The 17,543-nt window shown below is 40.5% G+C and overlaps 2 protein-coding genes across 2 annotated transcripts in view; one reads left to right on the top strand and one right to left on the bottom strand.

Annotated features, from left to right (window-relative positions):
• Nucleotides 1-17,322, top strand: HEXB (hexosaminidase subunit beta). The gene is made up of 14 exons (XM_065662932.1): nt 1-504; nt 592-749; nt 3,701-3,766; nt 4,529-4,575; nt 4,767-4,877; nt 7,250-7,351; nt 8,875-9,004; nt 10,762-10,942; nt 12,042-12,128; nt 12,719-12,791; nt 13,428-13,602; nt 14,443-14,533; nt 14,749-14,853; nt 17,117-17,322. Exons 1-14 carry the CDS (start codon nt 83-85, stop codon nt 17,175-17,177), a joined length of 1,809 nt encoding a protein of 602 aa, XP_065519004.1. The 5' UTR covers nt 1-82; the 3' UTR covers nt 17,178-17,322.
• GFM2 (GTP dependent ribosome recycling factor mitochondrial 2) overlaps nt 15,552-17,543 on the bottom strand; it is a 20,476-nt gene continuing 18,484 nt past the window's right edge. The window contains exon 22 of the mRNA XM_065662924.1: nt 15,552-16,711. The gene's annotated coding sequence lies outside the window, so the exon portion shown is untranslated. The remainder of the gene's footprint in view (nt 16,712-17,543) is intronic.

A 17,543-nucleotide genomic window follows, 5' to 3' on the forward strand; every position in this document is an offset into this window, starting at 1 on the left:
CGGGCCCAGCGCCGCCCTCTCGCTGTTCCCCCGGGCGGGTTCACGACGAGACCCCACGGCGGGCCGGCCCCGCTGCGGCACCATGCACTTCCTCAGCACCCGCCGCGCTCGCAGAGCCCGCCCCCTTCAGCCCCGTGATGGCGGAGGCGGGGCCGGGCTGCCGTTCGAGTTGCTGGCCGCGGGCTGTCGGAGGCGCTGCGGCCGTGGTGCTATGGGCAGAGCCATGGGTTTAGCCGGGCTGTTGATGGTGCTCTTCCTCGTGTCCGCCGTGCTGGTGAGCACCAGCCTTCGCCACGGCGCCCCGCGGGCCGAGTCCGGGCCGGAGCCGGGCGAGTGGGGGGACGCGTCGGCCGCGGGCCCAGAGGACTCGCTGTGGCCCCTGCCGCAGTGGGTCCGCACCTCGCCCCGTCAGCTGCAGCTGGCCCCCGACCGCTTCCAGCTGCTGCACGGCGCCGGCTCCTCGGCGGGGCCGGCCTGCGGTCTGCTGCAGGACGCCTTCCGCAGGTGAGTGGCGGCGGGGTGGGGGGTGCTGCAGGCGGCGGCGGGAGCGGTTACCTCAGGGCCCCCGCGGCGCCTGTGCTTCCCCGGCAGGTACTACGAGTACATGTTCGGACAGTCCCGCTGGCAGAGGCGGAGCGGCGGGCCGCCCGGCGGCCGGGCGGAGCCCGAGCTGTTGCAGCTGCAGGTGGTGATCGAGTCCCGGCACTCCGGCTGTCACAGCTACCCGCACCTGGGCTCCAGCGAGGCCTGTGAGTACCGCGCACAGCCGGGCACCGCGTGTCGGTCTCCTGCTGCTGCTGACAGGGTCAGCGCCGTGCCCCGGTCGTGTCCGCTGTATAAGTCAGCAGACGGGGTGTTTTTAGGGAACTGCAAACCGCGGGCTCACGGTGGCGCTCGGGAGCATTCCACAATAGTACCGACCGGAAGACAAGCCTTGCTCTTAATGCTGTGGGGATCTCAGCCCGCAGTGAATCATAAAGCTGGTTAGAAGGGTAGGCTGTGATTTCCGCAGTTTAACTAGGATTCAATTCATTTACCGGCTGCTACCCTTCCTCGTAGCTGTCATTAAGAATCTGAGGTATTTTGCCGTGCGCTGCCCAGTTATGTATGGTGAGATCTATTTGTAGTCAGGAGATCATCCCTTCTTTCAGTACAGGGTGTTGAAGGCCGGATTTACTTATTGATCTGCTGTCCTTAGAAATAGCTACATTTGAAAGCTACCTACAGTGGCTCATGTACATGGTATTTCTGTTATCTCAGGAAAATCAAAAAGTACTTGTTCAAACTTCCTTTTTGTCATGCAGTGTTACAAATACACTTTCTATCAGCAGATATAAGAGGATTTAAAACAGGGTGGTTATATTGGATTTGTTCTGCTCTGCTTCTTTAGTTCTGTGACTGAATTCCAGGCTGGAGAAGTACTGTAAAATCAAGTCCTAGTCACTAGAGAAGTTTAACAGAAATAAGGATAAATAGAGTATTTCTTTTTGTCTGGGCGGGTTAGCTCACAATTCAATATACTCAACTCATCTAGTTCTGTCCTGGGATAATCTTCTGTACTGTACAAGGCAGTTGTTTAGTATCCAGGATACAGATCCTTAGAAAAAAATCCTTCTAATCTTAAAGTCATACATCTGGAGCAGGATTAATTCCACCAGACTTGTAACAGAATGTATTGATTTTAAATTTACTAAATCTTTTTTAGTCCATTTAACCAAGTCGTTGGTTTTTATGTGCAAGTTTGTTGTACATTTCAGTGCAAATGAGGTAGAGCAGCAAAACTGCTAACACTTTAGAATTTTTCTGCCACTGGGTATTATACTGGTTATATTTACTACTAGTTGAACTTCAAATGGATTTGTGAACTTTAAGGAAAACTGGTTCTTCTCATCTGTTAGAGAATCTGTCAGATCCTGTGATTTTTTAGGTTCCACTCCTCAGAACAATCAGTTTTTCCCTTTGCTGTAGAAAAGGAGTTTCTGTTACAAATAACATAAGAGTTTTCCTCATGTAGTAAGCTGAGCTCTCCAGACTTCAGCAAGGTTTTACTTTTCTGTTTGCTCAGAGGACATATGCTGAAATACACAGTTATTAATAATTTGCTGGATTGAGCAGTTTGTCTCCTTTTCTTAATACAGATGGCATAGATGAGTCAGTGACTATAGACTATATCCTACAGCAAGACTATTGGATATGTAACCAAAGTACAAGTTATCTGCCCTTCTCCCTGCTGTCTTCTTGCCTGTTTATGTAAAAAGTTTCAAATAGCCATAAAAAACTTGTTCTCCAGAAAATAATCTGCTGTCTCAGAAGTAAATCCTGATTGAACTACAGATTAGAACAGAAATCTGTGGAGATTCCAGTAGTCTTCTAAGTTCTCTTTCTCACCCAGAAATTCCAGTATAAGCAATCTGTGCTTAGGTTAAAATGGAAACTTGAGGTACTTTCTTCATGTCCTTGAATGGCTTTTTTCCGGTAATTGAGATAAATTTTTTAGCTGTATAACTTATCTAGCTGCTCTTTCATTCTGAGGCAGACCCGATAAATCGCTGAACAGCAATTTACTCCTGATTTTTTTTTTTTTTCTCTGCTGCTTTGAGTGTGTACTCTGGTTGGTTTATTACTGCTTTGATGTTTAAATAATAATCTAAACCTATAGATTAGTAGATAGAATTTATTTTTTATATATGTATGTAATTTAAAAAAAATGGATTTAGAAGATATTTATTTCTTCACTAAAATTCTAAAATTTACTGAATCACTTTAAATGTAAAACCAAAATGGTTTGGGTTTTGGTGTTGGTTTTTTTTTGTTTTTTTGTGTTTTTTTTTTTTTTTCATGCAGTCCTTTGTACTGTACTTCAGTACTCGAACTTAAGGGAGGACTGTTATGGACACCTTCAGATAGCTTTCTTCATTTAACTTACCTTACTTTATCTTGCTGCCCTGCTCATACACTGGTTAGATTGTAGGGTCTGTTTTGGGGTTTGTTCGGGTTTTTTTCCTCTTTGTAATTAGACCATTATACAAAGCACCTAACAATATTACTTAACAAGCTATATCTCGAAAAAATTATGTAAGCAGAATCTATATAAAAGGAAGGTAAAAGAAGTAAACTTTGCAGTTAGGTCTGGCTTAGTTACCCAACCCTTATCACCTATGTCTTAAATGCAAAACTGTCACCTGCTGTGTTTCCATTGAATCACAGAATATTTTGGGTTGGAAGAGACTTTAAGAGATCATCTGGTTCCAACCCCCCTGCTATGGGCAAGATCACCTTCCACTAGACCAGGTTGCTCAAAGCTCCACCCGAACTTCTTGAGGTTTGCACTGGCCCACCTCTTGAGCCTGTTGAGGTCTCTGTGGATGGCATCCCTTCCCTCCAGTGTGGCAGTCTCACCACTGACAGTTGGGTTCAACTTGGCTGGAATTCTGGCCTGTGTGCCATTGACATTGCCATTATTAAGCAACATATTTGCTTTATCATTTTACTGATTAACTCTTGACTCTCTGACTAGTAGCTTGCATTATTTCAGGAGCACATAAATTGAAAATAGCTGCACAGTATCACTGTTAAAAACAGCATTGATTAGAATTTAAAAATTAAATGGAGATGTGGCACTTGAAGGATCTCTAATGCCTGTTAGCATCATCCTGTCAGTCCGTGCTTTCTTGAGGAATAACTTCTTTCTTTTCTTTAGATCATTTAACTGTAACTGAGCCTGTGGCTACACTGAAAGCAGATGAGGTATGGGGTGCTTTAAGAGGTAAGCTGATACTTTTCCTATAGAGCTATTTGTTTTGGGTTTATACAAACTCCATGGTGGACAAGCACCAGCTGACCACTGAGCCTTGCCCTCGTTCAGTCCTTCATGGGAAGTATGCTTGGGCAGAGAGGCTGGAAGGGTGCACATACATGTGTTGGTCATACCTTCAGTCTGGGTGCTTGGCATCTCAGATCCACTGGCACACTATCAGGCTGTGCCTGAAATCAGTCAGACCAATTAAATCATGGGTGCTAGAAAGCTCTCTGATCTACAGTGTGAAAAAATTATTCTCGACATCACCTGATGATTGAACACGGTGGACACGTCACCAAGAAGACCATAATGCTGAAGCTTCAGTCTGCTGTGCTTACTGGAATATTAGTCCAAATTAGCAGATTTTTCATGCTCAACTAGAAACTTCACCAGTTCCAGTTATGACAGGAATATATGCTGACAACACCAGAGGTTCCTGCCTTACACTCAGTAACCTCCATACTATTCAAGTGTTAATTTGGTACAGCTGAGCTATAATGCTAATATTCAGTATTTGTGTATAAGGTAGAGTTTGAATGGTTCTCCCTTTAGAATTTAACTGTGGTGCTTGAGCAATTAAGGAAACTGCTGAAGAGAAACAAACCCAGTTACATTCTTTCTAGCTGTGTGAATGCCTGTAAATAGTTACAGTCCTGTTTCTAACTAAAACTTGAAGGACAAGTACTGGGTTACACTCCAGATCCCTTTCTTGGTTTTTTTATTTCCCAGGTTTGGAAACCTTCAGCCAGTTGGTTCATGAAGATGACTATGGAAGCGTAAGTATAGCTATTAAACCACAGTCCTGATAAAACAACCACGTTCCTTATTAGGTGCTTTTCTAGAAACAGCATAGCTACATTAAGTATTTTTTTTCAGAAAATTAACTTTGGAAAGCTGTTAACAGGCTAAAAAGTAAGTATGATGAAAATAAATTGAGAATTCTAATTTTTAAATTTTGTTCTCATAGTTTCTTGTCAATGAATCTGAAATTGACGATTTCCCAAGATTTGCTCATAGAGGAATCTTACTAGACTCTTCAAGACATTATTTACCAGTGAAATCTATTCTCACAAACCTGGTAAGTGGGTGATTTTATGTCATTAATAATAAGTGCTTTTTGTTGTTGTGTTTTGTTGTTGTGAAAGCAGCTGGAGCTGGTATGAAAGGAGAACTTGTCTCCTCTGGCTGACTTCTAAAAGGACAGCTCGAACTTTGCTAAGTGAATGTCAGAACATACACTGGAGAGCAGTTGGGTGTGCAGATTCAGGATTAGTAAATCTGTAAAGGAGGCTGGGATTTGTGGTATCTTGGACTTTCTGTATTTTCTGTTGCCTAAACCAGCTCAGGTTATTTCCTGGAAGCATGTTTTGAGACATCTGACTTGTCACCAAGCAAGACATGGGAGACCTTGCAAGTCCTAGCTTCAGTGCCAGTGGTTGCAGGAAAATTCCAATCTTTTCAATAACCGGGTTTTGGTAGTCCTTTCTTAGACTGCTAAAATCAAGCCAGTAGTTCAGTAGTACAGAGCGAGGGGGAAAGTTGGAAATGTTCACTGGAAGCTACTGCTTTCTTTCATTGCATCCCTTCAAAAAGAAAAAAAAAAACCCCACAACCAAACAACAGACAGACAAACAAAAAACCAAATAAAAAAAGCTTAAGTAAGCACACTGAGAACTGCATGCTTCCACTTTGATGGGAAGGTAGTAAATTTGTGTAGTCATAGCTTTGGGGCTTTTTTCTTTTTACTCCCCTTTTCTGCTGTTGAAATCCTTGTTGCAGGGCTTATTTGGTGGGTTGAAGTGAAGAAACCTTTGAGTGTTAGAATATGCAATTTCTTGTCTTGTCTTTTCCAAGATGAAATAGTGTCAGAAATTTCCCTTTCATGTTGCAGAACTCTACAGAGCAGGCTTAAGATGGGGAGAAAGAGAGTGCAGGTAAAACCAGTCTTCATTTCTGAGGTCCTTGAACTATGCTCAGAACTTGCCTCTCCATGGGTATTTACCACTTGTATTTTCCTTTAAGATCAGTGCCTGTTCAGCAGATAGTGTTTGTCCAGTGCTCCATTTGCAGGTGAAGGTGCTTGGAAGAGTCAAGTAGTTACTCGTGTCAATATTTGTGGTCTTTTCTAAAAGACAGTGCCTAAAGAGTAACTTTACTTTTGAGACTGCTAACCACTGCTGTGTTTCTGTAATTGTTGTTACTGTTTTGTTTCCTTAAATTATGTCTGTGGTACTTAATACTTTTCCAGAGCTACACTTTGTCATTTTGCTGATTTAAGAACAAGTGTGTGTTTCTTCCCACCCCTGTGCCTGCTTGAATCCAGACTATCCTAACAAAAAGTAGCAGTAATCCCTTCACTACATGTAGTAATTAGACACTTAAGGCAGCATATCAAGTATATTTCTTGTTTGTGTTCAGCTGTTGTACTGTATTTCAAGAAGGGCATTGCCTCTGAGGAAGGTGGCTGAGGTGAAGGTTAGGAGATACAATTTTCTATGTGGAAAGATGGTATTTGATAGAAATGAATGAAGACATTTGGTAATTAAAACTTATGCTGTCTAATAAAACAGACAAGATAATTTTGGGGGAATGGACAAAATATTAAGTCTTCATTTGGATTTGATGGGGGTTCTTGTAGAGATTTATCACTTCTTTAAACCCAGCTTGGTGGAAAAAAATTAATGAGTAGGGGTGAAAGTAATTGTTTCGTGACAAGGGATTGGAAGCAACTGTGTTGCAATTACTCAGTCATGAACAATGTAGAGAACTTTGCAGCACACAATACTTAACTAATAAACCTGCATGACTCGGGGTATGTGTGTAACTGTCCATCTGGAGTCGTAATTCTAAAATAAGCGTGTTAACATTTATCTTCAAGTTCAAAAAAGGGTAGTACTGACACTGTACTGACTGAAAATACAAGGAGAACGCTATCTTCTGCAGGGAAAATGCATGGTTTATTTTGCATGCATTTGAAATGGATTCTGCAGAAGCCAGTAACAGGTAGGGATGTACCAAATAGTAGGAAACTCTCATGCTGTTTAGTTTTCAAGTTTCAAAGTATGTAAGTAGAAAAGTATAAGTTTTTCTGTAAGCTGAAATGGTGCAAAGAGAATTACCCAGGTATGTTCTGAAGTGGAAAAAATTAATAAGCATTTGTAGCAGATCCCCTTCTACCAGCCAGTGTAGTATGACTGTTGACAGAAATGGTCCAAATAGATGGCAGAGGAATGGAGACATAGTAGCATAAACAGGCTCATGTATTTTGGTGTATGCCTCTAGGATTTGTGAAACATGGTATGCTTTTTGTTTTGTTTTTTTTTTTTTTGCTGGGTTTTTTTGTTGTTGCTTTAGGCATGCAGGATACACTGGGACAAAACCACCATTTTCATATAGGTTTTCTGTGAGAGTGAGGTGCTTAACTAGACTGTGTTGTATTATTTGTTACAGGATGCCATGGCTTTTAACAAGTTCAATGTTCTCCACTGGCATATAGTAGATGATCAGTCATTCCCTTACCAGAGCATTTATTTCCCTGAGTTAAGTGACAAGGTGAGTAAACATCATTGGAGCAGGGTGGGAGGGCAGACATCAGGCACATGTTTCATTAAAATAAAATGCAGAGCCTACCAGAATACATGTGCTTTAGCTGATAATGAAACAGTACCAGAGGACCAGTAACCAGCAAATCCAAGTTCAGGATCCGACCCGAGTGTCTATTGGACTATGTTCAACTCTTCCTTGGTGGATGCATGGTAAATGACCTTCCTAACTCTTGTGCAAATTTGCTGGTGACAGTGATCCTCGGTGTTTGCAGGTCTTCAGGCAGTAGTGGTGTGCAAATAAGTTGCTGTGGTGAACACTGCTTGGATTTCTGTTCTTTTATTTAACTGGTAGACTTCCTGTTACTCAAACAAATGTTAGATATTTTCCTGTCAGCTCTAGGTTTAAAACCACTGCAGTATTAGTACTTTTGCCCTGTCTGAGATCTAGTTAACTTTACAAAACATAACATGTCTATAAAAGGTCCAAAAGTGAGAGATTGTTTTCTAAAACATTTATAGTGCGATGTATCTCTGCATTTCCAGATTCACAGCAGATTTTGTTAATTACGGAAAGCTATCATGAGGTTCTTGTTCAGTCATGGTACAGTAGTAGCCAAATCAAGCATGAATAATTAAGTAGACTGAGTCTAAGCACAAGACTTGTGATTCTGTTTTAAAACTCTTGCTGGAGTCTGACCCCCATGAAAATTATGTAGGCAATGCTTGAGCAGATGCCATGAATCCTATTCCCCACTGACACCTGGAGAGGGAGATGGCCTTTGTCTTAATAGCCTTTTGAAAGGCTTCTTGTTTACCATTATCTTTTTTGAGTAACTCAACTGTGGAAACTTTCCAGATAAATGGAAGCTTAAGATGCTATTAATGATGAGGAGTCATGATGTAGTTCGGCTCTTTGGCAAGCATCTGTTTCACCAAACTGTAACAAAGTGGCTCATTTGTCGCATTTGTTGGCTGCACGGGAATGGAATAATGCTCAAATTCAGTGTCACAAAACAAACGTGCCCTGATGCTACATTGGTCACTGTATCAAACCTGACTAGCAGAGGTGCTGGAAGAAGACACTATTCTTTCTGGCTGGGCAGAATTTTTCCATTAGTCTTGCATGTTGTGTAGCAAGGGCCCCACATTTCAGAACTGATGATGCAGAGGTGGAAGGGAAAACTAATTTGCCTCTGTACAGAAGAACTGAAAAATGTATCTTTTAAAAAGTCTGATGGAATAGAAACTAGCTTTTCTGTTTTCTTCAGTAACTGTGAGCTAAGGAGGAAAGGACGGTCTCCTCAGGAGATTTGGTTTAGCATGGGAAAAGGGGTTAACTTTAATGGTTGTGGGGTTTTTTTTCACTAGTAAACTGGAAAGTTCTGTCAAGTGCAGTTGCACATGTGATAAACCAGAAAAGGACAACTTGTAAAACTGCTCTGTTGTCTAAATTATAACACTTCAATCCCAATTTTGTGAGCTGCTGGTATAACATTCTGTAAATTGCCTCTAAATGTGGATACTTTACAGGGAGCATACTCCTATAACCACATCTATACTCCTTCTGATGTCCGTCTCGTGATTGAGTATGCCCGGTTAAGAGGCATTAGAGTTATCCCAGAGTTTGATACCCCAGGACACACGCAATCTTGGGGAAAAGGTATGTCCAAAAAAGTATTAATGGTTAAGAGATTGTGGTAAGTGGGGTGTAGCAAGCAAATAAAATATTGAAAACCAGCCTTTTAAGTGCTTTGAAAGGCCCTGGATAAGAAGCACACACAAGGGCCAGACTCGGTGATGGTCACGATGTTTATGTGTTAGAGGAACTAAGGTGAGTGGAGAAAGCTGACACGTCTTGTGCTGGACATGTGTGTGATGCACAGATAATATCCTGTCTGCCTTAGACTTCCTGTTGTTGTTCTCCCCCCATCCAGTACTCTTGAGTTTAGAGTAATAAGGCAGTGCCTAGAAATACTGAGTTGCTGTCTCTAGTACAGAGATTTCTGCTTTGGAAAGGTTCTTTCGAAGTGGTTGATGTTTCTGTCTACTAGTAAACTGGTAATCTGCCAGGGTAAAAAACACAGCAAAGTTGGATGCCTCTTCACTCTGTCTTCTAGGTTTCAGAATAATACTTCTTTTTGATAGAGAATCAAATCCTGAAAGTGGTGGCGTTTTAAGTGTACTCAAGGACCAAGCAATTTTTTTGCCTTAATTCAAAGTGCACTGACTGTGATTTCACTGCAGTTAATGTAAGATGTTTTTGACCAAACTGGAAATAATGAAGATTTTTCTAGCACTTCATAGCTTTAGCTTTAACCATGGGGTAAATCTTGTGCTTATCCAGTGGGGATGTGGCTACAATGTTGTAAGATGCCTCAGGCTCTTTCTCAAGAATTTAAAATGAGAAGGAAAGGAACAAGGCAAAAACTAAATTTGCTGAACATTCTTTCTAAGACTTCAGCTCATGTGGTTTTTGCTATTACAGAGCACTAAGAAAAGTCAGCTGTTTGCCTGGTGATACATGAGAATTTACATTCATATTAAGAGCAAGGTTCAGCTCCTTTGCCTAAAATCAATTGTTCCTGATACCTTCTTGTAGAATAGCTTTTTTAACATGATGCACAGGAGCCAGGCTTGGTTTTGCCTATGAACCTGGACAACTATGCTTTGCTTACGTTCAAATTCAAGTTATTCCTGAGAAGTCTCAAGGCATGTGAGGATGGTAGCTGAAGCAATCTACCACTAGGGCCCTGTTTGGGGAAAACATGCTCAGAGTAGGAAACAAACAGCCAGGAAAGTGCTGCTGCTGGAACCACAGTTTACCAAATAAATTGGACTTGGGACTCTCCAACCTACATATAATAAACTGTTTCCTGTTTTGTTATCCTGGCTCCTGTTGCTTCATGTATCTTGACTCAAGATTAGTGCTTAGTTTTGGTCTCTGTCTAACCTTCCTTTCTTGTGTAAATTCCTGGCAGACCAGGGTAGGACATCCGTCTCAAGCCATATAGTTCCCACCTACTTAGGTGTTAACAAAGCAGAGTAATAAAAAGAGGAGAGGCCTCTGAAGCATGCTCATTTTATTTGGCGTCCTTCTAATTGGCTTCCTTCCTAGATACATTAAGGGTTTTTTATTCAAGTAGTCATCCAGAAGCTGTGTTTAATGACATGCTCCATAAGTTAATGTGTGTTAAATCACAAATCTGACAGTCTGAGTCCTGATTTCCAGATAAAGGGTTCTTCAACTTTTGTCAGGTTATTTCATTCCACATCTATTTGATTATACTTAGAATAGATGAGCACTTAAGTCATGAATATTAACCTTTTTAATATAGGTAGCTGCCTCTTCCTGCTAGCAAAGTTAGCATACAAACTACTGAATGGAACTGAATATTCTCTGTTAATTGTTTCTATTAGGTCAAAAAGATCTTCTCACTCCTTGTTACAATGGAGAACAGCCAACTGGGTCCTTTGGACCTGTAAATCCGATTTTGAATACAACTTATGACTTCATGACTAAATTCTTCAAAGAGATCAGCAGTGTATTTCCAGATGCATACATTCATTTGGGAGGAGATGAAGTGAACTTCAGTTGTTGGTAAGGTGACAGTTCAAAGAGTAAAATACATAGTGCCTCTTAAACCTGCCTAAATGGATCAGTTGTGGAACTCAGCTGTGTGAAACAGTTTTCACCGCTTTACCCAAAGATCCACACTCCTAGTTCTGTAACTATTTACAGGCAGAGTGCTTGTGATCCTCAGCAAACAAGGATGTTATGCAGAATTTTGCTTTGGCTAGTAGCTTCACAAATGTTCAGGTACTCCAAAGGATTTCTTTATGAAAATTAACTTGGCAGGAAAGAGAACTAGCATCGTAGAAAAGTACTATATAAGATAATTAACATTTAAATGCTCTGTTTTAGAGGAAAAGCAGTTCTTTCCATTGAGCTCTGCCTTCCAGAAAAATCTGCTCACATTAAGTATTACAGTACTGACTCTTGTGTGCTTGTATAAGTAGTATGGCATATAGTAATAGAGTTCTTCAACTGGTTATAGATTTTTACTATTGTGGTCGTAGTTTAAATATTGTAGAGTCTCACTGCTAGAGTAACTAGTAATACAGAATTTGGAGCAGATCTAATTGGATGAGTATTCGAATTGATCTTGTTAGTATTTGTATGTTCTCTTGAAACATCAAATCTGAACACTAAAGAATTGCTTTAATTTTTAAAAAGAAAATTTCTGACAAATGCTTTGTCAGAAAGTGTTGGTTTGCTTTTGGGGGCATTTTCCTAAATGCTTTATGTAACCCGCTCAGATCCCCTGGTACTATCTATAGCTGCTCAGTTCCTAGACCTCCTGGTGCAACCTTCACAAAAAGTCACAGACAAGCCAGGAACCCCAGAGCTCTTAGGATTTCGAAGCAGCCTGCCAGAGGCTGCTTCAGCACATGCACTCCAGTAGTTCTACCAGAGAAGGAGGACTATTTGATTTATTTCAGATGAAGATGAAACTGTTTCAAAAGAAACTAAATCATGTCAGCCTCCTGCTCTGTTGTGCAATCCAGGCAGTGGTGTGCCTAACGCATCAGCTAGTGTGCTGTATGCAGGTAGAAATGGCTGGGAAGTCTGGTTTAAAACAAAACAAGATTATTCTCTGTCTGGTTTTAATTAATTAGTTTTGTTGTTGTTATTTAAGGAAATCTAACCCCGATGTGAAAGAGTTCATGAAGAAGCAAGGATTTGGCATTGACTATGCTAAACTGGAATCTTACTATATTCAGAAGTATGTTGTTTTTTTTAATTCTTGCTCAGCTTTTTATAGCCACTGTTTGAGGGTGGTGTTGAGGTGCAGATACTGAAGCTGACATAGGTTAGCCTACATTGTTTTGAAAACGTATTGGGGAATATCCACTTTCTTGTATTTTAATACACTAAGTGTGAAGTTAACAGCTTTAAAACGTGGGACACAACAAGGATAGGTAAGCTAGTTCTGTGCACACTCTGGACGTATTGGATGTCTCAGACTGTATCTGCTGTAATGTTGGTACACAAAGTGGGGAAGAAAAGTCCTAAGATTTTTGCAGCCATTTAATTCTCTTGGTCTTAAATAACATGTATTTAGACGTGTGTGAGTTGCTGGTAGTTCCGAACATCAGTTTGTGTTACTGCACAGACTATCCTTATGCGTGGGGGAACATGCTTTTTGAGGCAGAGCACAGAAGGCCCAAACCAGAAAAAAAATCTTTTTTTCTTGGTCCCCTATACAGTGCTGGGAAAGGCCTGATGTATTTTAGGGTAGAATATATTGCTACTTCATGTGCCTGTACCAGTTTCATTGAAGTTCACAAACATGATCTTATTTCTAAATTGTAGGATTTTGGACATTGTTTCCTCCTATAACAAAGGATACATGGTCTGGCAAGAAGTGTTTGATAACAAAGTACAGGTAAGATGGGAAGATGAGTAAGACACTCTTGCATAACAGCACAATATTGTGAGAGGCTTCTGAAGCAGACTACTAATTAGTTATGGTTGTGTCTGTTAGAGATAAAGCAAGTCTACTAACTTTAGCAAGTGTCCCCACGTGTGAGGCCTACCTTAAAATTATTTACTGAACATGTAAAATAGGTGGAACAGGAACACCAGCATTAAAGGTGGACACAGGTAGCACAATATGCTTTAGAGCATCACTCTAAAAGGTAGGGAAGTTTCTATGAGCTGCCTTTTTCTTTTTCTTTCCCTCATCACATAACTCTGCATCTGCACTAGTAACATGAGGTTCTCAGCTTTTCAGAGCTGATGATATAACTGGTCCATGTAGGAACCCTCTTAGGGCATTAACTGTTTATAGTATAACCTAGGCCTCACTCTAGTGCAAACTCTAAAACCAGCAAAGAGCTAATCAGCTTTAGACTGGGGGAGGGGGCAGAAATGACAAAAGGAACTCCCAAAATATTCCTCTCCAAAACAAAATACAGAGTTTTGAAATCCATCATCCTTTTCCCTGATAACAGCAACTAGGATTGTCTTTAATGTTTTTGGGTTTTGTTGTTTGTTTTGGTTTTTTTTTTTCACCTTTTAGCTGAAACCAGACACTGTAGTTCAAGTGTGGATGGAAAACAACTATGCTCATGAACTGAGCAGTGTCACTGGAGCTGGGTTCACTGCGATCCTGGCAGCTCCCTGGTACTTAGACTACATTAGTTATGGGCAAGACTGGAAGAAATACTACAGCGTCGAACCATTTAACTTCCCTGGTTTGTTACTTTTTTTTATATACATGTTCTGTCTTTGGTAAGGTGTAAATGGAAAGAGTAAGGCTAATTAGAGTGGTTGTGCAGTCACTATGATCTGATACACTGTCATTGGAGGACCTTAATGTCAGCTAGAACTCTGGAAAATTCTCAAATAAAAATTAAAACTGTGACTCTCCATTTCTGCTCCACACAGGAGTGTTACCTTCCTCAAGAATCTGGCACTGGTGCTTGTATGAGGCAGGAAGCTGGTCTAGTTGGCCAGATGCATCGTGCATTAGGGGCAGAGTTGTGCAAAATGGCACAACTGCTTGTGGTAGACAGACAGTGAATTCCTGCATTAGCAAGCTCCTGGAGTATTAGGCTGTTCTAGAAAAAGACGTGTTCTCTCCCTCTGGCTAAAGCTGATACAAACATCTTAATGCTTTTCTTGGGGATTTCATTTTGTGCAAGGTAGGCTTTCAAAGCGGATTAGGAAGAACACCTGACTTCTTAGCTTTTTCAAGGAATGTGCTGTGTGTGACAGAATGAACAGTTTAAATAAAGACTGAAATCTCTGAAGAATGTCAGAAAGCTGAGGAATGGCTTCAGAGGATAAAGGGTAAAATCCTTTCCAACAAACAGTGTAAACTGATTCTCTGGACAAATTGTCCAGTAGTTATTGCATTCAGTAACAAGACTACCCGAACATTAAGTTAGTGCTCAGGACAGGTATTTTATATGATAAAACAAAGCAACTGAACATTAATCCTCTCTCACTATTGGAAAATGAAATTGTTGATATATGCCTATTTTTTTTTTTTTTTGCAAATAGAAATTATAACTTTCTTCTTTTTAATCCAGGATCTGAAAAACAGAAAAAGCTTTTAATAGGTGGAGAAGCCTGCCTATGGGGGGAGTTCGTGGATGCAACTAACCTCACACCAAGATTATGGTATGAACTGCTTTATCGTTAGATTTTATAAAGACAGCTACAAGAAATGTTAATTAATCCAGCAGGACTGTATGATAGTGATAACAGTGCTCTGTGCTGAACGTGAGCAGATATGAATATTGATGCTTCTGGATATACAAGACCTGGTATTAAGAACTTTAACCCATTCTTGGTTGCAGACCACACCTACTCTGAACCTTAGTATATCTTTACAGGCCTCGAGCAAGTGCTGTAGGAGAAAGACTCTGGAGCAGCAGTAATGTAACTGACTTAGAGGATGCCTATAAAAGACTGACTAATCATCGATGCCGCATGCTCCGGTAAGATTACTAGCTATAGTAAAGCTTGGTTCTCACACCTTATAGATAAAATGGAGTTCAAGTACAGGTGTAAACTGCTGGTTTGGAAAGGAAGGGAGGAGAGCTTGCAGTCTAACCTGAGTAGGTAAATGTCATCCCATAGGGGGTTTTGTGTCCATAGAAGAGGAAGAACAGATGCACAACAGTCTAGAACTCCTGTCTTAACTAAAATTTTCAGAACTTTTTCTTCAGTGAAATTCTAGAATCCATCTGTCTCTTTCCTTTAAAGGAAAAACACCACCATAATTGGGATTAGGGTCTTGTTGTTTGTTTTTTTTTTTTTTCAGACAAAAATTATATTAAAGGGTATATGGGAGGATTACACAAGACAGGAGAGCTATTCTTTCAGGTACTGCTTTATATAAGGGACTGAAAAGGGTGGAGAAGGAGCCCCTGATAAAATTTAATTCATTTAAAAAAAAAAACCACCAAAGTCAGTTCACAACATACTCTTCTCTGTAGTTCTTTCCCAAAAGTACCTAGATGGGTTGCTGGTTAATAATTGCTAGTGCTGTCTTCGTATTTTTGCAGTTGTAGAAGGAAGTGATTTCCAGGTCTTAAGTCCAAATTTGACTCCACTTAACAGGATGGTGCATGTCTTGATTGGGCTTAGAGAAAACACTGATACAACTGAACAGTGAAGTATATGGTGGCTGTTCCTCTAGAATTAGGAGGTCCCTGGACCTGGCTAACTGCTGCTGCATCTCCATCTTCTTCCTTAGAATACACTGGTGTATTCTTATATAGCTTATACAGGTCACTGTAGCTGCCCTGCTAGTGCTAGCATGAGAGATGCAGAATGGGGAGGCAGGCTAAGGACTGTTCCTTGTACTTGTTGCACACTTTTGCCTTAAACTACTTCCCGGTGCTAAAACTGCTTTGCTGGCAGTGAACAATTCCTGTTATAAACAGATTATGTTAATAAAAGGACATGTCCTCCTGAAAATTATTCCTTTTATATTGGCTTTGAACCAGAAAAACATGACAGAAACCATTTGCTTTCCCCAATGAAATAAGCATTCTTTGGAGCCACAATTCTGTTGCCTTTCATATATACGGGGCTTCCTTAGCACTGTGTGAACTTAAGAGCTTATTTAAACAGGCTGTTGTAGCCTTAGAGCATGAGCAAAGGACTACATCTCTACTGACCTTTTCATACACCACATGTAAAGACTGTGGCAACAGCAGCAGTCCAAAGGGTCTTTGAAAAAGGGAAAGAAACAACTCTGTCTTGCTCTGCAGCTGCAGACCAGGGACTGAGAGAATGGGTATGTGGAACTTTTGTAACTGCTAGATCATGGTCACATGAAGAACAGTAGCTCTGTCTACCCAAGTCTGAAGCCACTGCTGTTGAAACAATACCACCTATAGTTTTCACAGTACTCTGATCTAAACTCAGCTTCCTGTAGGAGACAACAACCCAAATTGCAGAGAAATGATGATGGGAGAAGGGAAACAAAAAGGCAGACTTGTATGCCAGAGACCTAGGCAACAACCTTGTCTTTTACTGAGAGTAGGTTTTGCCTTGGGCAAGCAACCGTTAGGCTGAGCTATTTCATTATTCAGTTTCTTTCACTGCAGCTCTTAAGTGCAATTTAAACACCAGCATATATCATCCTACACTACAGCAGTTAGGGTCTAGCTCACTAGAATTTCAACTACAACTACTGTAACTGTGAAACCTGTTCTTTCACTATACTCTCTTACTGCACCACCACAAGCTACAGGGTTTTTTGTTTATTTTTTAAGGATACATGAGAACAAAATAATTTATGATAGTGTAGCTGGAAAAAATCATGTTCACTGAAACTGCCTTCCCCTGAAAATGAATGAAAATTACGTAATTAGAGCCACATATGAAGGAAACATTACAGGTAGGGTCTGCAAGAAGATCAAATGTCACTGAATTCATATTTTCACATTCTTACGACTTCTCAGTGAAATCAATACACTTTGCAGAACACTGACACAACCAGCCGCTGAATTTAAGCTTTTCAACCTGTTTTCTGATGTCCTGGTACATCTGATTGAAACAGAACTGTACATAACAAGTACAATAAAGAGTAGAACAGGGCCCTTTTTCACGCTCTGAATAGGCCATCTGTTATTTCTTGGAAGTAGTTTTGTGTACACAAAGATTAAAATAGAGTGCCAGTATCTCCCTTCCTACACAATCAGCCAGTTGTTTGACTATAATAATGCATATTCCACTTTATTTTAACAGCCGTGGGATATCAGCTGAACCTGTGTTTGTTGGATACTGTGCCCACGAAGCAAGGGGATAGTAACTGCTGCAAAGACTTCTTGTCAGAGCCTGAAGTGCCTCTAGGGTATGAATATATATATGTACATGCAGTTTGGTATTTGAACCAAGACTCAAAATTTTCACTTTTAGAATAAAGCTACTTGACATTCTTGTTGCAGTTAAAATTACGGTTTTTAGCTTTCATTAGACATGGGGATTCTTCACTGTGAAATACTGAAACCACAGAGTTACCAGTTTCTTTACATTCTAAACCTGAGGGAAATAAAGCTATGACACTATTATGTTATTTAAGTAAAAAGCAAACTGTCTTTTTATTTCAAAGTATCTTATCATTTGCCACTTTTCTGTGTAACAAGATAATTGTAAATCAGAACTTTTTGCACAT

This window comes from Lathamus discolor, chromosome Z, assembly GCF_037157495.1.
Source record: "Lathamus discolor isolate bLatDis1 chromosome Z, bLatDis1.hap1, whole genome shotgun sequence".
In the NCBI taxonomy this organism is placed as follows: domain Eukaryota; kingdom Metazoa; phylum Chordata; class Aves; order Psittaciformes; family Psittacidae; genus Lathamus; species Lathamus discolor.